The sequence below is a fragment of the Aythya ferina genome, assembly GCF_964211825.1.
Source record: "Aythya ferina genome assembly, chromosome: 3".
In the NCBI taxonomy this organism is placed as follows: domain Eukaryota; kingdom Metazoa; phylum Chordata; class Aves; order Anseriformes; family Anatidae; genus Aythya; species Aythya ferina.
The window spans coordinates 52,674,668-52,701,500 of NC_140298.1; the positions used below are offsets into that span (position 1 = coordinate 52,674,668).

At 37.7% G+C, this 26,833-nt stretch overlaps 1 protein-coding gene across 5 annotated transcripts in view; it reads left to right on the plus strand.

Annotated features, from left to right (window-relative positions):
• The window catches only part of ESR1 (estrogen receptor 1), a 191,390-nt gene extending 164,557 nt beyond the window's left edge, over positions 1 to 26,833 (plus strand). For all 5 annotated transcript variants that reach the window (XM_084515516.1, XM_084515515.1, XM_084515518.1 and 2 more), the window contains 3 exons: positions 13,168 to 13,301; positions 19,882 to 20,065; positions 21,435 to 26,833. In XM_084515516.1, coding sequence (XP_084371642.1) covers positions 13,168 to 13,301; positions 19,882 to 20,065; positions 21,435 to 21,669 — 553 coding nt within the window. In that variant the 3' untranslated portion in view covers positions 21,670 to 26,833. The remainder of the gene's footprint in view (positions 1 to 13,167; positions 13,302 to 19,881; positions 20,066 to 21,434) is intronic.

Below are 26,833 nucleotides of genomic sequence, written 5' to 3' on the forward strand. Positions count from 1 at the left end.
TTTGAAAATTAGTATCTTGTATGAGGCAAATCCAGAAGTAAAGGGTTAGGTTTTCAATGGGATGAAACAGATGTTTCCTGTCTGGAGGTTTCCCAAGAAACTAGACCTTAAAAATGTCATTAGACCAGGGCTGAAATTTGTCAGGCCCGACAATAAGCTGTTTATAATTTTGAGGAAAATGTAATGTTTCTTCAGGAGTAAGAAAAAGTCATAATGTATTATATTTTTAAAGCATTGAAATATCACACTGATCAGACATTACTTAAAAGTTTGAAAAAAAAAAATCTAAAAAAAACCCTCATGATAGAAATAGCTGAATTTCTACCTGAAGTGGATGACTTTTCAACAGTACCAGCAAAATGGGTACCAGCAGTGCTGAGTTTTTAAATAGGTTAGTGGAACTTCATCCCAGTAAGCCTGATGGCCATTACTGGGAAACTGATGGGTTACAGTCTAAATAAATGAATTGAATTGGCTGAAGCATGAATAAGCATGACATAGTGGTGAAGAGTCACCATGAGTTTTGTAAGGAGAAGCTATGAGGTGTAGATATATTGGAAGGTATATTCTTTGAAGAAATTGGTAAGCACGTGTACAAGGGAGGTCTAGTTTGATGTCCAAAAGGTGTTAAACAAGATCTATACTTTGTGTAGACAAAAGTAAACTGATGCATATAGGAAGAGAATAGTCCTAAACATCATAAGCTACATTCTGAGTTGATTTTTCCATCTCACTGTTGCGTTAGTCAATTCTATGGAACCAGCACTTCAAAAAGTAAAAATATTGCAGCTCCCCTCCCAGGAATCATTACACTGGGAAAAAAATAATACAGAACCTTGGTAGTACATTGTGTAAATCTGTGTTTAGAAACTATGCTTCTCTGATTTTCCTTATCTAACAGGGATATTGAAAAAAACAGGAGGGGTATCCAGTGGAGTTGCATAGGCAAAGACACAGATAAGTTTTGATACAAATCATAGAATCATAGAATCATAGAATATCCTGAGTTGGAAGGGACCCTTAAGGATCATCAAGTCCAACTCTTGACACCGCACAGGTCTACCCAAAAGTTCAGACCATGTGCCTAAGTTCACAGTCCAATCTCTTCTTAAATTCAGACAGGCTCGGTGCAGTGACCACTTCCCTGGGGAGCCTGTTCCAGTGTGCAACCACCCTCTCTGTGAAGAACCCCCTCCTGACGTCCAGCCTAAATTTCCCCTGCCTCAGCTTAACCCCGTTCCCGCGGGTCCTGTCACTAGTGTTAATGGAGAAAAGGTCTCCTGCCTCTTGACAACCCCTTACGAGGAAGTTGTAGACTGTGATGAGGTCTCCCCTCAGCCTCCTCTTCTCCAGGCTGAACAGGCCCAGTGACCTCAGCCGTTCCTCGTACGTCTTCCCCTCCAGGCCTTTCACCATCTTCGTAGCCCTCCTCTGGACACTTTATGACTAATGACACAAATGACTAAGTAGTCTGACTTATCTGTCTGTGAAGTTCAGTAGAAGAAGGAAAATGAAACAGAAATGATAGGAATTGTATAAAGTCATGAGCAGGTTGAGAAGCATGGTACTCCACGTTACCTCTCTTCCAATCTAAAGCAAGAGGTAATTACTACAAATCAGCAGATCCAAACACGTATATGTTTAGTCCAGGGTTTAATATACTTTTAAAAGGAACCAATACTATTTTTCTCATGTTATATTCTAGGTATTTTTTTATTTGCTATTGAAAATTATTAAGTCTACTAGCCTCAAATCAGTCTAGAGTGTTCAAAAATCTCAATTAAATGTATTCAGTATTTGCAATTTCTACCGGGTTATTTCAATCTTTCTATGGAGAAATCGACTTATCAGTTATTTTATGTGGAAACTGCTGTTCACACCCTCTTCCAGTGCTTGAGGAAGCTTATTCTTCTCTTTCTCATCTAGTAGCAATTGAAGATTTTTCCCTTTACTGACTTTCATATTGTGCAATGGCAGAAGGCCATGGATCTTTTTAAACCACAGATAGCATGAATAGCATAAAAACTTGCAGAATTCTCTGTATGGCTCTGCAGATGAATAACTTACTGTTTTCATGGATTTCATGGAAAATTTCATGGGTTGGAAAGTTTCTCACCACATCTGAAAAAAGTCTTATATTTTCTGTGAAGATAGCACATTCAGATATTTTCATAGAAGACTGGATACAATTGAAGCATGTCAGTGTGAAATCAGTGTGTTTTGCTAGTCCCTCACCTTGTAAAATATTGCAAATGCCTAAGGACGTTATACTTTTAGTCAGTCTGACACTTGAGTAAATTTTTTTATTTTTATATATTTTTTTAATTTTTCCCCACTGTGTAGTTATGGATGCATTAATTACCTTTGACTTACCAGAAAAAATGGAAGCAAAGTGGTTACAGATGCTTCACTGTATCAGTGACTAACTGCTGTTATTATTACAAAGGGAAAAGGCCCATATTAAGCAAATATATCTACATTTTCACTTCAAAATACATTTGAAAAAATGTGTACATATTATTTTAATCGCATCTTTTATAGCAATAGATTCTGTGTTGGAAAACCAATTCAAACAAACATCCTGTAATCAGGCTACTTACCCGATTGAACTGTATGTTTCAACCTGTAGGGATCTCTTGAGAGGATTTAAACTCTTCCTCGCCTTTCACTTTATTGATTGGATTTTGAGGTGTATTAATATACTGCAGGCCCAAAGAATCCAAAAGAATTATTAAAAGAGGCAGAGTTAAACATCTTAAAAAATGCCAAGGGGATCAGTTCTAGTTATTGTTAATCAGAGTCTTTACTGGACCTTGGAGAAAAATGTAAAGATTACTTAATTTTGTAATTCAGAAAACCTAAATATAAATTAGGAAGATCCTTCTAGTGTTTAGGGATGTTCAGGGTGATGGCCAAGGTGGTGAACTCTCAAAACAAAGAAACAAAAAACCAACTGAACAAGAAAACAACAACAAACAAACAAAACCCCACAATTATGATCATCCTATTTTTCAGCCATTAGAAAAAGAAGTTCCCTGTTGAGTTCCTTGTAGGCACAGAAGTTTTCAGAGAGAATGAACCATTTCTGGATTTGAGATAGCCTATATTTTCTACACAGCTTCTAAGAATGCATGTTCATCTAGTCACTCTGACCTTGGAAGGTCAGTCCCCAGTTCTAGGTCATGGTGAATTGTGATGCTGATCTTTCCAAAATGAAACTTTGTTGAATTTTTGATATGAAGATTTTGAAGTATTTTTAGCTTTAAGGTGGTTCAGATTGAGTATAAATTAAACTGAAAATGGCCTTCCTGTATAAAATTCTTCAGCAAATTATTGTTTTTACTGTTCCTTTATCGACAGCCTTCATAGAAATTTTCTAATTTAAATATTGTCAAATGCTAAAAATAAAAATTAAAAACCCCACAGATTTCTTATAATTATTATAGCAGCATTTTAGAAATTTCCCTTATCTTATCTATGGGTCCATTTAAAATCTTTTGCCTCAAAAAAAAAAAAAAAAAAAAAAAAAAAGGTATGACAGTGTTTAATTGTATATATATTTCAGACCTGATTCATCAGTGTTGATATATAGAGTATACTCTTACTTTAACTGCCTAGGTAGAAGAACCTTTTATTGATCTAGCCAGGAAAGATACTTGGTCATAACTACATGGTTCTGAGGAAGGGGCTTGAGGAAGGTCTCGTGTAGGTCAACAGCTGTTTGCACAGCTGGTGTCAAAAACAGGGATTCAGCTTTTATAATCATTGGACCTACTCTGAGGACTGGGATGGCTAGGAAGAGATGGGATCCATCTTACCAAGTGGGGATAAAGGCATCCTTGTCCCCAGGTTGGCCAACCTGGTGAAGGGAGCTTTAAACTGAGTATGATGGGGGAGGTGATGACCCAAAAATCCATTGAGGCAGGTGGTAGACTGTGCTGGCAATTTCAGGGTAACATAGACAGGAGAAACCTTGATTTCAAGGTCTCTCCAGAACCAGGTAGAAAGAGGTCCAGCCTAAGTGTTAAGTCTATGTGCTGTTGCAGGACTACGATGCCGTTAGCAACACAGGGACATGATGGGACAGCTTACACATCTGGAAAGCTGCACATGATGGCTACAGACTCTTTAGGAAGGACACGCTGTGACAGCAAGAAGGGGAGTTGCCTTGTGTGTAAGTGAGCACTGGGAATGCATGGCGATCTTGCTAGGAATGGATGAGGAGCCAGCTGAGGTCAGGATTAATGGGCTACTGGAGGGACAACCCAGCAGGACACAAGCAATCCAGGGGCTTTCTGGATTGCTTGATGATAAATTTATAACACAAGTGCTTGAAGAGCTGATATAGGGAGGTGCTTCACCTGATGTCATAGCTATACAGAAAAGAAAGAACCAGTCAAAGGTGTGAAGACTGGGGACAGACCTTGCTGGACTGATGATGGAACAGTGCAGTTCAAGAACCAAAGAGCAGGATCCAAACACTGTTCTGAGTTTCACTGTTTCAGAGACCTGATTGGAAGAATTTTGTAGGATACAGTCCTACAGAAAGAAGAGTGATATAAGAAAGATGGTTGATTTTCAAGGATCACCTCTTCCAGCCTCAAAAATGGTCCATCCTGACATGCAGAAAGTCAAGCAAGAGTGGCAGAGGGCCTGAATGAATGAATAAGGAGTTCTTAAACAACGCAAAGATAAATAGAAAGTGTAGAGGAGATGGAAGTACAGTCATGTCCCAAAGGGGGTGTGGTGCTCATTTCTTCCTGGTATCTAATGATAGTACAAGGAAAAGAATTAGGAGAAGAAGTTTAGGAGAAGGTCGGGTTTGAGACCAGCTAAGGAACCTAAAGGTGCACAAGTCCATGGGACTGTGGTGGTTTTACTTAGGTGGGCAGCTGAGCTCCACCGCTCTCTCACTCCCCGTCTCCTCAAAGAGAAAGGGGGAGAAAATACAACATAGGGAACTCGAGGTTTGAGATGAGAAAGGTTTAATTAAAAGGAAAGAGAATGGGGAGAAAAAAAACAAAACCACAACAAAGCAAAAAACAAACAAACCAAAGAAACAATAAGTTCGCGCAGAAGCACAGAGAGAAGGAAGAAAAAATATTCTCGACTTCCCATCAACGAGCGATGTTCGGCCACGTCCTGGGAAGCAGGGCCTCAAAATGAGTAGTGGTTGTTCAGGAAGAACCGCCCCCTCCCCCACGAGAGCCCCCACCTTTTATTGCTGAGTGTGACATCAGGTGTTATGGAATATCCCTTTGATTGGTTTAGGTCAGTTGCCCTGGCGATGTCCCCTTCCCATCACTTGCCCACCCCCAGCCTGCTGGCTCTTGGGGGCTTGGAAGGAGTCCTGATGCTGTGCCAGCACTATGCAGCAATAGACACAACACTGGAGTGATATCAGTGCTGATCCAGCTACAAATACAGAGCACAGCACTGTGTGGGCTGCTGCAGGGAAAGGTGACTCTATCCCAGACAGACCCAACACAGGGACCTGATGAAATACATCCACAGTTCCTGAGGGAACTAGCAGAAGTAGTTGCTAAGCCACTGTCCATTATATTTGAGAAGTTGTGGCAGTCTAGTGAAGCTCCCACTGACTGAAAGAGGGGAAACATCACTCCCAGTTTTTAAAAGGGAAAAGAAGATCTGGGGAACTGCAAGCCAGTCAGTCTTCCCTTCCCTTCTTTAATGCAGGATGGTCTGAAGTAAAATTTCACTGCAGATAGTGTTTTCCTTACTTTTTAACTATTGATAAAGCATAGCATTGTAGAAAAGGGGGAGTCCTCAAGTAGTTAAGTGGTTCTCCAAAACCAGTTTGGCAATATTTAAGACATTCAGATGGATGTGTTTGATTTGGCATTAAAACCACTACAGATGAAGCTTTCCTGATAGCATACATTATCAAGATGTTTTAGTGCTTCACTTCACATAGGAGTAGAAAGTGTTTATCAATGTCTATTAATAGAACACACTAATGTATATAAAAATTGTATTTTGTGCTGATGGTTCTGTTCTGTCTTTTGTCCACTCCTAGTCTTCCTGAATTCCCTCTTCCTTATTGGCTGTATTTTAAAATCTCCCATTTGGTCTTTGAATAAGCCACCACTTTAGGTTCAGAACAGACACCAGAAAAGCTTAGCAAACCTGAGAATGGTGTGTTGGTAATTTCATCAGTATTGGAAGAGGTAGGAATTACCCATCTGAGCCTCATGCTTGATCCTAATTGTTGCTTTGTTGATATAGCAGACATAGCCACAATGGCTGAAAACTGCTGCTGTGTGTGGACAACAGTTTTTTTCAACTTGCTTTGGGATAGTTACAGTACCAAAAGCAGTCACTTGCGTGTTAGGAGAAGAAACACAGGTGTAACTCCCCAACTCAATGGAGGAAAAGAGAGTCTTGCTCTTAAGGATCCTGCTTGTTTTCCTTTCTCAAATTTCTGTTCGGAACTGATATTTCAGTTTTGTTTCTTGGAAGATGTCTGACTCAAGCAGCTCTTCAATGGAAAAAAAAACCTTGATTCCATTTTGAACTGTGCTAACTCCAGTCCTGTATTTTCCAATTGCCCAGCTGTGAGTGATTCTGAGACTGTGATTCATGCATTGACACTAATGGCACATATTTTTGTATAAGTAGCCAAAAATATTGTATTTGTTTAAACAATGATAATTAATTACTGAAACACTGTTGTAAATCAACTGAAAAAGAACTCTTCCCATACCCCCCAAAAATAAAAAAAGAAACAAAATCAAGGTACCTTGAAGGCACCACTCTTAAAAATGTGAATGCTTCCTTCCCCTAGATTTGTATTCTTACCACTGTACAGATAAATATTTCTTCCTTGCCTTTTCCATGACGGAATAATTTAATGAATTAGAAACAAATCCTAACCAAATATAAAATAACTATGAGAATAAGATATAAGGAGGATGAAATATGGAGAAGCTATACATTGAGAATGAACAGATTATTATGAATGGAAGCCTTTCCATAGAAAGTACTCCTTTCAAAACTCTCTCCAAAATACAATCCAGGTTTAAACTAATGAAGAGATTTTTAATTCAGAGAAAGTCAGGAAGTCAGGCTAACTTTTTATTTTTTTCTCCTCTGTTTTGTATTCTGTGCCAGGTTTATGCAGAAGCTGGAATCAAAAGTTTTTTTTTTTTTTTTTTTTTTTTTTTTTTATCCACTACATTAGTACAGAAAACATTATTTGTATGATTTAAGGATTGCTTTTATTCTTTATTCAGATGCTGGCTTCATATTTGGATTCTTTGTTAAAAACCTCAAAACTAGTTATACATTTTTTTCTTCTAGTTACACCCTCTGAAACCAAACTCTTTCAGGAACTTCTCCAGCAATTTACTTAGAAACAAAAATGTTAGTTTCAGATCATTTTGTCCAGTCTGCTGTTTGAAGGAAGAGTCTTGCCAACACCAGTTTAGGCCAGCTGACTGAGATGAGTCTTAAAAGACTCTAAGGGTAGTGAATACACAGTCTCTATGGGTACCTGCTTTGGGATTGCATCACCCTCCCACAATCCAGCCCAAACCTTGCTAACTGTAGCTTGCAGCAGTAAGATGCCCTTTGCACCCACTGCTCCTGAGAAGTGCTTGATTCCAGCCGGTTCATAATGCTCCTTCTAGCAGTTGTGGATTGCAGTTTGGCCTGTATCTTCAGTGCATACTTTGCCTCATCACCAGAGTGAACAGATCCAAATAATTGCATCCCTTCTTGTAGGCCACATGTTGCATGCCTCTGACCACCTCCAGTCAGAGGAGACAGCCAACATCCTTCCCGTGCTGAGAGACCTGAGACAAGAAACTGCTATGGTCTCAACAGGACTGGCTGGTAACAGGAGGACAATTTCTCCCACATTCCAGCCACGTTCATCCTAACACTTTATGTGCAGTTTGCCTTAGCCACTATGAGAGTATGCTGTTAGCTTATTTTATTTGCTGTCCATTTTCCAGCAAGGTCGCAACTCAGCACCTACCCTGCTTTTGATTATTTAATCAATCATTTCATCATAGAGTCAATCAGAGTGGTCAAACATGAAGTTTCATGGATCCTCCTCCATGCTTTTTTTTGTTTGTTTGCTTTTCCTGTTTTGTTTTATGTTTTCAGAGATGAGTTAACCTTCTACTCTTTGTCAGGACCTGTTCCAATCTCCATATTTTTTTTTTAGATAGTGAATAACAAATAAAATCCATCTGCTCTTTCAGCACCCTGAAATGAACCCCATTTGTCTCCATGGATTTGAAGTACTTCTCTAACTACTAATTTCCTAAACAATTCCCTAACCTGTCAATATGTTACTGTTGGTTGCCTCTGTCCTTTCTCAGACTGAGTTGGTACAGATGGAAGACTGTCAGTAGGCTTTGCCAGTGAAATATGACCAAAAAAAAAAAAGTTTCAATTGCTTCAGTCTATTCCATGCAGTCAGCCATTAGGTTTTCTTCCCAATTCATCAACTGTTCATTCTTGCTGGACTTCCATCTGTTGCTGCTATACTTCTCTTCTTCTTACTTTCTGAGTCCCTCACTAGTTTTAGCTCTAAATTGATTTTGATGTAAATGCTCGAACAGCACCTCAGTACTCTTTTGCTTCCGGCTTTTATTTATTTATTTTATTTTATTTTATTTTATTTTATTTTATTTTATTTTGTTTTGTTTTGTTTTGTTTTGTTTTGTTTTGTTTTGTTTTGTTTTGTTTATTTTACTTATTTTTCTGTTTAGTTCATTAAGGAGCTCCTTGCTTTTCCAAGAGGATCTTCTGCTGAAATACCTGGTCTTCCTCTATGATGGTATGAGTCTGTTCTTAAGTTCTCAGTAAATTTTCCTGAAAATATTTTCCATCCCCCTGGATGCTTTTCCCTATCATGTCTCCAAGAACATTCAACATAGCAATTCCCTAAATAAACTGTAGTATGTTCTGAAATGCAGAGTCTATTGTTTGTCTTCCCAGCCTACCTCTGGATCCTGAGCTCAGTCACATCTCATGGTTTCTGCAGCTAAATCTCGTATCTATGAGCACACTCACCATCAGTTTCTCTGTCTTTGTGAGGACTGGTCAATACAGATATGCCCTTGGTAGACTACTTTTTGTGGAAGTTATCATCAACACAGTCCAGAAACTCCCTGGACTGCTTGCATAGTACTGTGGTGGCTTTCTAGCTAGTGATTGCAGACTATTCCTGTAGAAACCCTCCACAAGAGTGTAGACCTATTACTGAGACACTTCTACAAGTTATTTATAGAAAGACTTATCCACTCGGTCAGACAGCCAGCAGCGATCTCTCCTGCCCTCCAAGTCATCAGCATTACTTTCTCTTTGACCTACATCCAAAGTCTCCTGTCTGTGCAGTCAAGGACTCCCTTTATGCAAAGCTCAAGTTCCTCTCCTCTTCTTCCATACCTATTCTTCCTAATTAAGCTGTACCTATCCATGACCATCCTACAATTATGTGTACTATCTTATCTGTGCACTATCCCACCAAGCCTATGTGTTTCCAGTCTCTTCACAGCCATATTACTTTGTATAAATTTTAATTTCTCCTTATGTGTCACAGCACAAGCATTTGAGGTAAGCCTTTGAATTCCCCCTTATAACCAGAAATGTGAATGTTGTCCCCATAGCCTTTTCTCAATCACACATCCTCTGTTTCCTAACTTTAGGCTTAGGAATCCTGTGACAAGCTGGGTTTAAAGGATTCCTCACCAAGTTACCAAGTCTGTTGGTCAAGATGACCATCCTTCTCCTAGTCTGGTAGATACCATCTGTTCTCAGCAGTCCCTCTTCATTGGATAAAGTACCACAATCAAAGAAACCAGCATGTTGCTGGAGATGCCAGCTACATAGTCAGACTTTGGTTTGATGCGTGTATCTGCTCTAACTTCAACTTTTCCCTTTGAATTAAAAGTTTAATGAGAACATTCCCTAGGTCCCTGTTGTCCTCAACTAAATGCTCTTCTCTATTAATGTTCACTTATCTGTCATTTGATCTTATGTTTTTGTAAAAGACATTCCTGATAGCAAGGGTTTTTCCAAAACTAATAAATTCTGAATAAATTCAAAACTAATAAATTTCCAAAACTAAATAAATTCTTAGGTTGTTTGCATATGTACAGGGTTCAAGGAGGAAAGGATTCAATTTGTAAAAGAAAATTAAGTCAGGGATTGCTTGAGAAGTCACATATGAGTGCACGGGATGGGCTTTACCCAAACATGTTGGATGATATTGTTGCAAGGCTTCTCTCTATTTTCTCTGAAAAGCTGTGGAGATCAGGGGAAGTACACAATGACTGGAGAAAGGCATATCTTACACCCACCCCCAAAAAGGGAAAGAAAGACAGTCTGGGAAATTACAGGTTGAATAGTCAGCATTGCTTCAATCCCAAGGAAAATCATAGTGCAAATTCTCTTGGAAGCCATTTATGAGATTAAAGAGAAGAAGGTGAGGGTGAGTTAGAATAGATTTAGCAAAGGTGTATTGTGCCTGACCAACCTGATTGCCTTCTTCAATAAATGACAATGTGTCTTGTTAATGGTTCACACTCTATCTTGATGCTATTTGCAGTTGGAGTTTCTCAAGGGCTTATCACGGGATGTGTCTTATTAACTGTCTTTGTCAATGACCTGGAGGAGAAGGATGCACAGCCTTCATATTTTCAGATGACATGAAACTAGGGGGTGCAGCTGATGAATTGAGCTGCCATATGGATAGACTGAGATAGGCTGGAGAAATGAACTGACAGGAACCTCATGAAATTTAGCAAGGAAAAATACAAAGTCCTGCACTTATGATGGGCTTAATTCACTGCCCCTGTTCAAGATGGGGAACAGCTCTGCTGGAAGAGAGCTAAGGTCCCACTGAACAGAAATCTGAAGGTGGTCTGAGTACTACACTATGGCAGCAGTGAAGGCCAACAGTATCCTGGGCTGTATCAGTAGCAGTGTAGCCAGCAGAGCAAGGGAAGTAATTATTCCACCTTTATTTGACACCCATTAGACTATATCTGGAATGGCACATACAGTTTTGCACTCCACGTTACAGGAAAGATGTTAAAAATCTTCAATAAGTCTTAGAGAGTGCCACCAAGGTTGTTAGGGTTGGAGCACATGCCTTTTGAGGAGAAGCTGAGAGAACAAAATTTGTTCGGCCTGAACAAGAGACAGCTTTTGAAGCATACCTAACCTTGTAAATTCTACAGAGAGGTTGTCAAGACTCTTTAAGATTACTGAGGGCAGATTGAGATACTAGAGTCAAATTAAAGCAGAGGAGGTTCTGACTGGAAATAGGGGAGAAAAAATAGCTATGGAAGTAATTAAGCTGAAAGAGGATGTGCACCCACCCTTGGATGTTTTCGAGATGAGACTGGATAAAGCCTTGAGTGACTTGGTCTGAGAGCACATCTAACCCTACTTTGAACGGATGGTTGGACTATAAACATCCTGAGATGCCTTCCAGCCTGGGTGATGCTGTGATTCCGTAGACTTACTAAAATTGATGTGCATAGCACTCCTATGCAGCACTTGCCTGAACATTTCCCAACAGTCAAAAGTTAAGGATTCTTCCAAGAATACACTCCACCATTTTTCAGTAAACAAGGCATTATTTTTTTGTTTTCAGTAAGCTGACTACACAAAGACAACAACATGATGTTGAGATAAAAATAATTTTTACATCTGTTGCTTAATTTGTCCTCCAGGAAAGTTATCTAGGCCTTCCTAGATTGGCCTTCTTATCTGTTGGACTTATAGCTGTGAAGAGGTGATAATAGTTTCAGTTTATGTTAGAAAATTAGAAGGCAATTTAGGAGAACTGGAAATTCCTATTTCAGATAGTTTTTGTTGGTTAACAAAGAAAACCAGTGTTGTAGGCTAGATAATAAAAACACTTGATTAGAAGCCTGCAAGTCATACATGCTGAGCCACTGCAGTTTCTACTAATTTCAGTGGAGTTGGAGCTGCTGCCTAGCTCTGAAAATAAAGCAAAAATTTCCAATTTGTTGTTTGCACATGTGAATATTTATTATGGAGTTCTTTGGTATTTCACACACCAAGGCAAATGAGATTAGAAGGTATTTAGAATCTCTTGAATTTACATAATTTTTGTTTATCACCTATCATATGAATTCAGCTGGTGGGAAATAGACACACATCTAGACAGCCATCTGATCATCTGAAATTTCCTTTGCGTTTTCTTATAGTGATAATCTGAAATTTTTATCCCATATATAAAAAATAGTATATTTTTAGTCAGCAACTCTGATCAGTCATTGAGATTTATATATTAAAATTTCACTCAGGAAGCCCTGATGAAATTAAAAGTAGGTAGTTTTTGGTAAAAGGTAGTACTGTAAATGATCTAAAATTCCATGACCAGAAAATTTGCAGACAAAATTTTCATTAAATTACATACTGTCTTCATTAATTCTTGGATGTACAAGATGAAAATTTGTGAGTGAGAATACCTGGTGTTGTGAGCAGAGGGAAGTGTTTAATTGACATTATTAGTGAATGCATGAAGATTCTCCCTCAGCTTAAGACCATCTTTTTTTAAAGTTGTACTGTAGGAAGAGAGTTGGTTTCTGATGTGAAGTTGAAGCTTTAATCAGACACACTCATACAAATAAGACTTTGGCCCAATGAGTCCTTCCTGAGTTCATGGCTTATTCTTTATGGAGGTGTGCTGCTTGCAGAAGAAAAATGAAAAATGTGAGAAGCATATTGGAACATTATGACATTCCAGGTAGAAACAAGTACAAAATGAGCTATGTAAGTTGAAGGAAAAAAAAAAAAAAAAAAAAAAAAAAGGAGAAAAAGCAAAACATGAAAAAGAAATCAAAATGTAGTTTTAAATGTAGTTTTAAACATTTTTGTGTCCTGAATGTAAGGGTTTGGTTGAATCAGTCTCAAATGTTCCACCACAGTAATGCCAGGAAAAACATAATTTATTTATTTATTAATTTTATTTGGGAAACTGGGAATCATGCTTTTGTAATCACACATACAACCAGGGAGCATTAAGCAGGAAGTCACATGCTAGCAGTCCTCTGAGGTTTGACAAATCAAATTGGAGGGGAATGGTCCAGGGGAATGAAAAGCTCATACTACCAAGATAAAGCTGTGAATATCTCCCCCTTGATGGTATTCACACAGGAATCAAGGGAAATGTGTAGAGGGCATGGTGGAAATCTTTGACATGCTGCTGGCTACTGCTGCTCGGTTTCGCATGATGAACCTTCAAGGGGAGGAATTTGTGTGCCTTAAGTCCATCATCCTGCTCAATTCTGGTAAGTGGTGTGCTTTGCTGTCACTCAGGTAATTGTCATTGCTTCTGCATGCAGTTTGAGTGCTGCTTGCTGTCTCTGGTGATGTTTTCATTTTGAGGCAGCAGCAACTGAAAGTGCTATCAAGACATATGGGCAGAACCACCAGGTAGGGATGAAAGAGAGCAAATCTGGTCAGTGGTGTGGATTGGACCCAGCAAATTAACATGACCAGAGGTTGATACACTGCATGCAGCTGTCTTGGAGGACAATTGGAGCACTGTGTTGAACTAGGAATTGGTAGGTCTTGTTAAAGTCCTGATTACAAGGCACTGAGGTAGCTGGAGCCACACTGCAGGCATCCAAAGGCAATACTTAGTTATAAACCAGGGCCTATGCTTTCCTTTTTATTTATTTATTTATTTTTTTGACAATGGCAAAATGAAGAGAAAGAATGGCAACGATGTAAATGAGATTATCATGATTGTTTATGTTAAAATACAACCACCTAATACTGATGCCAGCAATTTATACTTCCTTTATATTTGATGAAATTATTTTTAGGCTGTAAATCTCATTCTAAATAAACTTAGAATAAATAAATAAATAAACAACTAGACAACAAGCCTAGCTATAGATAAAAATATCTGAAGTTATCTGATGAATTCTTCATCACATCATTGAAATAAGTAAATAAAAGTTGAAGAGTGTTGCAGAAAGTTTCTGTTGCACAACATTCTTTTTTTTATTATCATTATTATTTTTTTCTGGAGAAAAATCTCCAGACAATTCATCTTAGATGCAGAAATGAAACCCACAACATCCTTATAACAATGATAGAGGTCTAAAATAATAATGTGGGCACCAAAGGCAAAATTTTAGATTCAGTTCCCTGCTAAGTTGTTATCTAATGACTAAAAATGCCAAAGTTTTCCAGCCCTGAGGATTTACTTGTTCTCCACTTTTCCTGCTGTGTTTAAAGTTGTAGACAGTATCAGCCTCCAGACAAAGCACATGTGGAGAGCTGTGTGTCTCTTTTATCCTGTAGTCTAGCAGACTACTTGCTCAAGTTGCATGAAATGCAAAATCAATTAATTCTTATCAAAAGGTGATTCTAATCACACCAGACTTTGTCATACCATTCAGGCACTTAGTCTTTTATGGAAACAACCCGATCTAAATAAAATAAATAATAAAGCAGAACTATTTACTTATATAACCATATACATGTATAAAATAGTCCAATTAAGTTCTATGAGATATTAATATAGTTCAGATTTTATTGTGATTGCCACTAATTACCAAAAAGTGACATCTGAGGCAAGCACCTGACATATTAGATGAATGAAGAGCTATTGTTTTTATCTTGGATGCCAAGGTGGGATAATTGTAATTAAATACATTTTGAGATTTTTTTTTTTTCCTTTTGTTGTCCTGATAATTGTAGGAGACTATTTACTAAAGTTAAATGCTCTTCCAGAAAGGCAATGCTGCTCCAGATTTTTAGCTAATATAAGCAAATGTGATTATCTTCTTAAATAAATCTAGTTCTGAATTAGAATTAGAAAATACATAGAATTGGAAATTTGAATGAAATGTGTTAGAGGTACAAGTTTTGAATGTGAAGTCCTCGAGTTATAATGTTGAGTTTTTGCCCCACTTCTGTATTTAATATGGATCCAGAAAAATAATTTTGTTATTTAGACATAGCCCTGTCAGGCATATCCTTTGTAAGCACATCTCTTTTCCATTAATGGTGCTTTCTGTTTCAAGATTTCTCTAAGAAAAAATTGTAAAAAGACCTGCAGCCAGTACATCCAGTAATAGTAAGAGGCAGACTTCCTTCTTCCCATAAGAGAGATGGGCCCACTAGGCGAGGCTAGGAGCTATGGATCTTCACTCCTTCAAGGTTCAGGACCACACAACAGGTTTGAAATAATGGTGTTTATACGGTAGAAGGTCAGAGTTGATCTGATGTTCTGGTGAATGATCTGATTTAGAGTGTTTTTATTTATTTGTATGTTTATTTATTACATTAAATGAAATTTTATATTTGCTCAGAAGGCTGGCATTTTTACAAGAGCTTTGGTGATGATGGCTCAGAAGGAATAGCTCAGGCTAAGCTGTTACAGGTTCATGATGAAAACAATTTATACCATTGTTACGTGGATCATCATGTGCTACTCTGGTTTGCATACTGCACTCATTGTAGTATTTCTGAGTACACTGTAAACTGAATGTATACGTAAATACGGCCACAGAATGTATGTCCGTATTGATTTTCACTGACTTTATGCATAAGGGTAATTTTCTATTTCTGTTTTTACATTCCTTTAATCAAAGTATTTTATAACTGTCAGAGGAGTTAACTACAGGATGGTCGGAATGTGGACACAAGCTTCTGTATGTCAGATCCCTTTTAGGAAGCTAGGCTGCATTACAGAGGCAGAGGAATAGGATAATTTGGGGTATGTGTAATATCTGTTTAAGTGTTGTTTGGCATAGATATTCTGAAATGACTTCTGTAGATGCTTTACTTCGTGAAATATAGCCAGCTTCCCTGAAGCAAAGTGCTGGACACACATGAAATGTTATGTGCTTATGTGCTCCGAAGCACACATGGTATGTGATCTACGAGGAGAGGCTGAGAGAGCTGGGTATATTCGGCCTGGAAAAGGGAAGGGTGAGGGACAGCTGTCCTCAGATAGCTTATGAGCAGGTTACAGAAAAAACAGGGAAAGACTTTTCTCGGAGGTGAGTAGAAAAAAATTCCTTCCAGTGAGACAGCTTAAGCACTGGAACAAGATGGCCAGAAAGATGATAGGATCTCCATCCTCGGAGATACCAAAACTCAACTGAGCAACCTCTGGGCAGGTTGATCTGACCCTGAAGTTACACCTATTTGAGGAGAAAAAAACCTCCATTCTAGCCTACACTTTCTCAAAGGTTAAACATATATATATACTCAAATCTTTTACTAAAGAAACAGCAGATACACACAAAATAATCTCTTCATCTCTGCTATTTATATTATATACACATATGATTAAATCAGCTGATCTTAAAAGGTTAAAAAAAAATCCAAAACTGAATTGCACTAATTATGCTACACTTCATATTTAAAAGCATTTTCTATTTGCATTCTAAAAGTCCATGTGGAGTTTATTCCCCAAGTGTACACAAACATTTTGTTGTTAAATCCTTGGATATGTTAGTCTTTCCACATGAGGCAGGGCTGTTTGCTTTTGCTGGACATTTATTATTATTATTATTATTATTTTTTTTACAGCATCTTTCAAGGCTGTTTAATATCTTTCTACTGCTTTTCCATGTGGTCTTAACATTTTTATTTTTTTTATTTTTATTTTTATTTTCCCTCAGTGTGTGTGGAAAAGATGGAAGGTTTTGTTTATAAAGCAAAATATACATTTATGCTGCTTCCAAATTTTTCCTGAGATATCAAGGAGACAGCATGTCTGTAACAACAAGGACATCACTGTCTCCAGCTAAATAACAAAACCAAAGGTGCCCCTCTAAAGCTGCAGCAATGTCTTTTGACTAAAAAGCAAAACTGGATCTTTGAAAACCACGTTCAGCTCAATAACAGAATGCCGTTTCTTACGAACATTCATGTTCTAAGAAACATGAAAGGGCAACAAAATGCCAGATGTTTTACTTTTGAGTAATCATCTCTTCATTTTGGAGACACAGATTTTGGTCACATCTTCCTTAGCAGCTGATTTACTTAGTTTTCTGATAAGTCCACAGAGATGGTAAGATTTTGCTGATTTTATGTATCCTGTAAAATTCCCTGATGCATCATTCCTGTGACTGTTATTCTTTTGATTTTCCCTTCTCATGTAGAATTGTGCTTTTAATTGATTTCTTTATTTTGGTGGTGGAGAATTACATGAGTGCATTGTACAGAGCTGAACTTGCTCTTTGCTCAGCCTGACTTGCTACAGATACAGACCGATGGGGCTTGATAGAAGGGAAAAAGACCCTTGGTTTGTTTTGTGAGAATGAACACAATGTAAATATGTTTTAAACCAGGATTTATTGTGATAGAAAATATTTAGAGGACGTTCTCCTCTACAGCAATGCCTATATCAGTGTATATAGCAATACTTGTATATAGCAAAACTTTACCATGATATACCAACGACTGGCACAGTAGCACTGCAGTCCCTGAGGAAATCTGTGTACATAGTTTTTTGTTTGGGCACAGCCTTATAGGCTTTGCTTTTTCACAGGGCAGTGCAGTCTCTAGTCTCTCTCCTATGATGTTTTTCAATAATGACATATAGCTGGAAAACCAACCGGTAGCTATTCAATTCTGCTCTCGGCTTTCTGTCTGCTTCAGAGCTTGGAAAGACCTTTGAGACTGTTAAATTTCACTTTGCTAAGACAATTTTTCTGCACTCTCGTTTCAAAACTCTGCTTGTGAGTGTGTGTCTATGATGGATATCTGGTATTTCTTTTGGGGAAATTTCTGGTCATTGGCCTGAGGCAGGAGCAGTCATTTGGGGTAGAAAGCAAAACCAATTGTCATTTTTCTTGGCAGTTATTGATGGGCATTTGCCTGAAGTCTCTTCATTTTGGGGGGAGTGTTTTTTGTTTATTTTTGATTTATACTTTTTAATAGCTTCTGGAGTCATCCAGCTGAGAAAAACCCCAAGAGCTGTTTCTTTACAGTGAATTCATCTCAGTAAAAATAACAATCATTCAAAGCTTTGTGAGAAAAGAGGCCATTGTACTATCTGTCTATATCAAATTCGAAGCAATAGTCACTACCAAAATAAAGAGCTCTGACTATTGGTTTGCAGAAGCTGTGCTGTATTTCTGTTGCCCTTTTGTTTTGTTTCTGATTTTGAACAGCCTCTCTCTCACATATACACATACTCACAAATTTATGTTTCATTTTAGAGCAAAAGACCAAAGTTGTAAAACCTACTTACAGGTTACAGTATTTCTAGGTACCGGGTCCTTGACATACCAGGATGATATGAGGATGTGAGACACATCACAAAGATGGTTAAAAAAAATAAAATAAATAAAAAAAAGTAATCTCAGTTCCCTGACTGCTCTGACACATGAATAAATATGCTTATCTTCAAATCTGATGGCATAATGCCCAGCTGCAAACAGTACAAACAAGCTGGAGTACATGTGTTACTGCGTGTGTGTGTTTTAGTGCATTTTTTTTTATTATTATTATTTTTTAATATCCCTAACTGGATTGCATATTTTGCTATATATGATGCTTTAAAGAAAAACTAAACGAATAGCAATTCCATGAACCATTTTTTTTTCTTTCCAGGGACCAAAACCAACCAAACAAATAAACCCCCCACAAATTACTTCTTGGCTATGTAAGTTGATGCAGAAAGCATAAAACACAGGATTTGTCAAGTACTTTATGGAGACAGGTCAATGAAGACAGGTCATGATCAAGCCTGTTTGATTGTATCAGCATACATACTTCTTAAGCTGTTTCTCACTCAAGGATGGATTATACTAATACAAACTATCTAGAGTTGGAAGATCAATCCAGAAAATTTAAAAAGTAGTTCTGAAGGCAACAGCTGCCATTTGGTAGCATAGTGTTACTGTGACATGCTTCACATTTGTTGTGTGTTTTCCTCCAGAATGAAGTCCAGGTAAAAAAGTGTAGAATAGTATGGAACTTCCAAGGGAGAAATCTGATGTGTTTCATGTACCCAAGAAGCTGCTACTCACGGAAAATAGCTTTTTCTAGGTGTAGAGAGGCTTGCTGGAGGGGGATGGTTTGATCTCTGGAAAAAATTTCCTCCTGGTCCAAATCTTTCATGTAGTTCAATTTCAAGAAGCCATGAAAGATGGTTATATTGAAACGGGTTTCAATATAGCCAACCTAGTTGGTTGAGAGGGTCTTGTTGAGGCCAGTGCTAGTTTTATTTACATGTGTTGTAACATATTATTCAGTCCTAGATTGCCTAGCAAGTTACCAGAACCCAAACATTAAACAGCAGAGAAAATGGGAAAAACTGCTGACAGCCTGGGCTGGGTCAATCAGTACGGCAGAGTTCTCAAGTAGCAACAGCATCTCCTTCTTTTGGAGCTGCGTGATCAAGAGAGGCGAGCAGCCTGAGGTCAGGTCTACCTCCAGGATATGGGTGACCCCTGCCACCCCTTGTTTCTGCTCTGTCCACAGTGACCAAATCCAGGCTTCAGGGTGGGATGAAAGTTGTCTCATGGCCAAGACTGTGTTCTTCATGTTTCTGTGAGCTGTTTAGTTTCCTTATTCTCTTCCTTAAATGAATGGATTAATTCGGTGTACAGCCCCCTAGATAATGCCTCTATTGCCCAGCAGCCCTTTCTGGGAGATTTAATTTTTACCCTGTGCTTCTCTAAGCCACTCTTTCCTGTTTCCTGACTGTCACCACATCCTTCCCAACTGTCAGGAGATGACAAGTTTATATGCAGAGGTGCCTTCCAAAGTAGCTCCTTCTCACAGGCAGCTCCTATGGTTTAATAGAGCTGAAGAGGGCAGCCACAAGGTCTGACTCTATCAAAGTAATTTTTGCCTGTGGTTTGTTTGTTTTCTTTCTCCTCCCTACTCCAGGTGTGTACACTTTTCTTTCCAGCACCTTGAAATCCCTGGAAGAGAGAGACTATATCCACCGTGTTCTGGACAAAATCACAGATACTCTGATACATTTAATGGCTAAGTCAGGTCTTTCCCTGCAGCAGCAGCACCGGCGCCTGGCTCAGCTTCTCCTCATCCTCTCTCACATCAGGCATATGAGGTGAGAGCAAGCACAAGGTTAGGTGCAGGGAGGTTTCACAAATGCACAGGTGTGCTTGGAGTTGTGCTTTTATTCATGGAGTGAAAACTGTGTGTATTATATAAAAGATAGATCATTGTCCTCTTTCCATAAGTATATATGGAGCTTGTGCACGAAACAGTATGCTGGATTATGGTGTGAAAGGGGTAAACATTTTCCCAATTTGTTTCTTCTTCTTCTTCTTTTTTTTTTTTTTTTTTTTTTTTTCCTTTTCCTTCACTTCTAGCTTTGACAGTGCCACTGTCTGCTTTTAACACTATGTGCCTTGTTATTCCGTTTGAAAGGTATCAAGCAGATGAAAAACAATGTAACAGCAGCCTAGTTTTACAAATTCTGGTCTCCTTTAAGATAAGATTTAATAAAACTCTTGCTTTTGTATAGCCACCTCTCACAAGTGGCTTGATTGCAAATCACTTTAGAAAAGAGATTATTATCATTATACGTATCTTATGGGTGAAGATAAAATGCAGATCTTCTGAGTCCCAATCTAGAGCACTGTGCCCTTTGCTAATTAGAGGTGAAGTGCCTGAGGCATTCAGTTTGTTGGTAGTCTCAGCAGTCATTCTCCCTAATGTAATTACCTCTTAAGGCAGCTGCTCACTAGCTGGAGTGTGTGCAGCATGACAAGCCCATACAAAGACACAGTAGATATTTTAGTTTTATGAAGTAATAAGAGGCATTGCTGTTATACAGATTTTAATTTTCATTATCTCAGTTAATAAAATTAAAATTATATTAATTACCACAAAGTAGCTAATGAAGCTGAGACATAAAGATTTTAAATACTAGACTGACATACAGACTTTCAGGAAAAAGCTAAGGGGTATGTGTTTTATATGTATCTTTTGGGGGAGTTTCTTTGTTCTCATGTTAATCACCTTTTTGGTGTTTGTTTTCTTAAGAATTTGAACAACTAAGGAAGTTCAGATGCACAGTGAATTACTGTTTCTATAGTTTGCAAAGATAGCATTAACTCAAATTGGCCAAAAGGTTATTTTCTAGGAAAAAAAAAAAAAAGTTCAATTATGGAAAACCAAGATTCATCCCAACCATGTAATCAAAGTGCCTAAATTAGGAGTCCATTCGCTCTAGGTCACCTCTTAGGCAAAACAGAAAATAGGCACATTTTAGAAGGCAATTGCTCATGGGCAGCCTGAATAGTTCTTTGAAGCTGACTTCTGCAAACTGTAGAAGGAGTGTGCATCAATTAAGATGCTAAGTTAATTGTTTTGAACAAGGTGGAATTTATTTGAACCCAACTATGATTAGCTGACAGCTTTTTTTTTATAGCACATTCAGAAAGTAACTGTTGTTTCATTAAAACCCACAGCAACAAAGGAATGGAGCACTTGTACAATATGAAGTGCAAAAACATAGTTCCACTCTATGATCTCTTGCTGGAGATGCTGGACGCTCACCGCCTGCATGCCCCAGCAGCCAGGAGTGCTGCACCAATGGAAGAGGAGAACCGGAGCCAGCTGACGACTGCATCAGCTTCTTCTCATTCCTTGCAGTCCTTTTACATAAACAGCAAAGAAGAGGAGAATATGCAGAATACAATATAAACAAAAGTCAGCATATATAATGGTATGAGAAACCCAGCAGCGTACTACCTAGCTCATGCTTCATTTCATCTGCAGTGCCACTCATGTAAACACTCCAATGACATCAGTAACCTGTATTTTCCATTTGAGTGTTTGTCAAGCGCTTGCCTAAATTGATTGCTTATTCTAACTGAAAGACGTTTCATTGCTATGGACGGCCAGCAAGGATTGGCAGGCTAACTTAATTTGAATTTGCAGTGTTTTAATTTATTTTTGCATGCAAGTTGGGTAAGTCTTAATATAAACTTAAACATCCATTTTACCATAACTTAATAGGCCATACCAGCCATGCATATTGGTATCTTCCTGAGTGGGAGCCTTTGTTGATATCCACCCCAAATTCTGAGCCCATTTAATCCTTGAATTGCTTGAAACTTTGAAGAAGTTTGATAGATTCTGAATAAGTTTTAGTGAGGGATAACGGAAAGCTGATTGGCATCTAAGTGTGTCACAGTGAAACTGTACTACTAGTGGCTGCCTTGGTAGTTTAGGTAGATTTCTGCCTCTCTTCTTCTTACAGTAGAAAGTACCCCCTTTCTTAAAATTTCTGTTTTGCCTTACTGGCTTACATCACCAGATAGCTCCCTTTCAAGATCATACTGACCAAACTTCTAGGTCCTTTTATCATATCTTCTAGCCAAATTGCATTGTGTGTATCGTATCCTATGAAGCTAAATTGTTCTGTTGTTCAGCAGTGTTTAAAACAAGGGCAAAATAGCAAGCAATGATAATATAGATAATTGCTCTTGAGTCAGATCACGTGAGTACAAAAACTCATCATGCCAGAAAAGAACCAACAACAAAAATTAAAACTCATCTTATCGCACATACGTTGTTTTATGAAAAACAAAAAAACAAGAACAAAACCAAAAACTTTCCCTCTCCTTTGCTTTGTTGTGCTACAAACCAAGGGGTGATGACGTCATAAGACTGGCATAGGAGTGTGGGATTGTCCCATTCATGGCAGTCCTGCCTACATGGACTGTTGAGGGCCAGCAGAGCCAGAACAGTAGGTTTTGCATTGGCTTTCTTCAGCTATTGTTGGGGCAAACTCAGAAATCACTGTTAAGTTCCATCTCATCTATGATATCAGAAGTGGACAGTGTGTCTCAGATACGGTGAAGACTCCAGGACTGCATGCTCAGGTGAAAGGAAGGTAAATCTGGCTTTCTCCATGCATGTGTGTAACAGTTCTTCATGCAGTTAGTTGGATTCTTCACATCAACCATAAATATACAAAAGGTCCACTGACAGTAAGTATTTCAGCAACTCATGAAGGAGAGACACTGAAAAGAAAGACCGACCTATCCGTACTGTCCAAAACAGGATTTGGTGCTGCTGTTTGACTGCCTCTAGGATAGAAAACTAAACATGTCAGGGAATGTTGCTGGGTACTGGAATGTGATTATTATATATGTCGGGGATGATTTATTAGTTTAATGATAATCTTTGCCTGTGCTATCTGCATGTCTGGTATTCAGGTGCAGTTTGAGAGTTAGCATGGACCACCAGGGACTAGTTCAATATCTGGTTGGAAGTGACCACCTGTCAGCAAGGAAGTTCTATAGCATGTGTATAGGCTACTTCATGGCAGCAGGCCACAGTGCTAGAGGAGGGTTTGGGGATGCTTCTTTTACTACTATAGTCAATGTCTTTATGTTAGGTTATGCTGATTGGAATATCCTGTAACTAATTATAGGAAATAGTGTAACTAATGCGGTACAGGAGTGCCTATGTCTAACCATGCTCACTGTTAGACAAGAAGAAGTGAGTTTTCAGTGAGTTTCAGTTACATAACAATTGTGAAGGCAGCAAGGCATAGGATGAGTTTGAGCTCCATGTCAAGGATTCAACTTTTTAGTGAGTGTAGATAACGATGTCCATAACAATTTAATGTACATATCCGAGGATACGCGCAGTTTAAAAGTCTAAAGATAGATGCTACCTACATGCTTGAGAAGATTCCTTGAAAACAGTGCAAGTCTGAATGTGTGAAGCAATCACTGTAAGTGAATAGGCCTTCTATTGATGCATATTATAGTATCTTTTTTTTTTTTTTTTTCTGATGTGTTGAAGGAGTTGTATTTTTATGTATTTAGTAGAGTGTGTGTGTGTGTGTGCGTGTAAGTTCGGTACCTAAGGGCTTTTGGAAGGCTTCAAAATGCCTTGAAAAAAAAATGCACATTTTATTTTTGTTTGTTTTGTTTAGTAGCTGGTTTTCAAATGTGTTAGAAAAATCATGAATGCCCTGAAATGAGTGCAGGTTAAGATTTGAATGGAGCACAGGAATTCCTGTAGATACACTTAAGTGCTTACATTGTCATTATTCATTTGTAGCCCAGTGTGCATTAGAGCTGCTTTTTCAATGCTCTGTGTGCAGCTTGTGTGTTCTCTATGACAGAACACACGGATCAAGCCTGTGGCTCATCAGCTGCTAAGAAAATTAGTTTAAATAAATGCCTTGCATTTATTTACATCCAAGAAGAATTCATTGTATTGATTTCAGTGTAAATTTGGCCTCAAAGAAAAAAAAAAAAAGTTGATGGAGAGCAATCCACAACAAAGGTCCAGATTCCGATGATATTTACATAAGTTAATACCAATGCACTCTACAGATTGTCCCAGTGAGGCTGGACAAGCATGATTTGGAGTGGTATGCAGCAGACAGAACGGTATCAAAATGTGGCTTGTAACATAAGAAATAATCAGTGAGTTTGCAGTTATAATTACAAATGTTCTCCTAAGTTGAGCCCTGGCAATGAAGTTACTTAGTCAACCAGTCCCCCCGCGTATGCTGCAGCACCACCAAGGGCATTCAGGAAAGAAAAAGAGTGATTCCCAATGATACATTCATTTACCTTGGGGCAGTTTCATGATCTGTGTCTTTAACTTGTTGATGATCTTTTATTTGAAGTAGCACCTTAACGAATATAGTAATCTTCCCATAGTTATCTATAAAGATGATTGTCCACATACCAGACAGCTGAATGTAGCTCTTCAACAGATTAAACAAATTATATGCTATAAATGTGGCAACTTTTTTCATATGTAATTCTGAATTATGCTCTCACATATGCAGAAAATTGTGCCTGCCATTTGGTAATTATTATTTCACAGGATGCTATTTCATGTGTATATATACATATATATATATACATATACATATATACTTTATATTTGCAGCTGACAAACCAGTACTACCTGAATACCTGGTGCTGGATATTAAACAAAAATATATAGCATGTAAAAAAAAAAAATCAAAGAAAAATATTCAAGGCAGCTAATTATGCTTTTACCAAAACATTCATAGTGATGTCTCTGGACAGCTAATGAAAGAATTATTTTATAATGTTTATATGTGGATTTTTTTAAAAAACAAAAACAAGCAAACAAACAAAAAAATACTAACACAAGAAAGCCCTAGAAACATAGGCAATGTAATACCAGCATAAACCAACTAGAACTAGACCAGATGAACTTGCTTTGCTTGAGAATATGGTTGTTGTTACTGAAATATTACCAAAAAAAAAGAAAAAAAAAGAAAAAAAAAAGAAAAAAAAGGAGGAGACAGGAGCAGTGATGATAGAGTGATGTGTAGCACCCAGTTGAGTGAGTTTCCAACAATATTTGAAAGCTTCTCTGGTTTGTAGTGGTTCGAGCCATGTCTTCATCTTGCAGACTTTGTCTCAGGTAAAACTCCCAGTTGGGGTTAGTAGGATTTGTACTGGGGAAAAACATTTTAATGAGAGTTTCTTGGTGTGTATTTGTGGTAAATTTTTCTATTAGGTTTCAATGAAATCTCTTTATTATTTTTCTCCTTCTGTAGAGTAAGGGTTTTAACAATTTAAAAAATATATTTAAAAAAACAAAACTGAAATGAGTTCCCATAGCTATTGCAAGGACTGTTAGCAGGTCATTGGAACTTAAATTGGAGAAAAAGAAAAAAAAGAAAACTTCAACTGCCTCCACACCCCTACCCTCAAAACAGGATTTTAATTGGAATCCCTATCGACCCCAGTTGAGGCTGACTGATTTGTTAAGTGTTGAGCTAAATGTTTAAAATGAAACAAACTACCAGCAATGTAAAAATTCTGCCTCACTAGGGTATGAGTATTACCACAGGCTTTGCAGTATGGCAAACCTATCTTGTATATATAAAATGCTACTTTAAAATTAGCATGCAAGCCAACCTAAAGCCAATGGGATTTTATATATAAGGTATTCCAGCTGAATTTATGTGAAGTGCATTTCTTTCCCCAAATAAAGAGATGGCCTTTTTCAATCCTATCTGCAACCATAATATAGTTTTACAGACAGAAATTCAGCATATTTAAAGGAAGGGTCATGTTACCAATGGTATTGTAATACAAACCAGTCTTTGCTGCCACCTGCAACTATAACATAATCTCAAATTAATCAGAGAATTTTAAATTAATATTTCCCTAACATTAATGTCCTACCCTTTCTACTTACAATTCTCTTTCATCTTTCAAATGTAGATAGCCTTATATCCTGATAATTGTTTTCAAAATGATTGTTGCCCAGAGGGGTATTCCGTTTTCCATCGTGTTTAAAAAAAAAAAAAAAAAAAAAAAAAAACTAAAAAAAAATATTTTGCATTCAGATGTGCCTAAACAAATAAAACTAAAATGTATATGCTGCCATCTTGCAAATTAGTATGCTCTGTACTCCTGTGTGCCTATAATTATATGTCTGTTTCTTCAGAAAGTGCCCATTGGAAAATGAAGGGATAGACTGCTGGTCATGAGACTTGCATTAACAAGCCACTTTATGTATCACCTTATTGTATATAAAACTAATGCTTTTGTGTGCACTATGTAGTCTGTCAATGGAAAGCCCTTTCTTTGATATAGGCTCAGATGCCATAATGTATTTGTTGAAGTATTCTGTTCTTTCACTGATGCATATGAAATTATTGATGTCTTTGTTTTGGTGAGTTTTTTTGTTTTATTCTTCTTTTTTTTTTTTTTTTTTTTTCCTCTTTCTTTCTTTGTTTTGCACCTAAAAACTTACAGAGTCTAAATGAAAAATCTGATAGGCTACCTGGATGGTGCAAGATTTTCACTGTATTTGATGTCAAAATAAAGAATTAACCAGAGAAAAT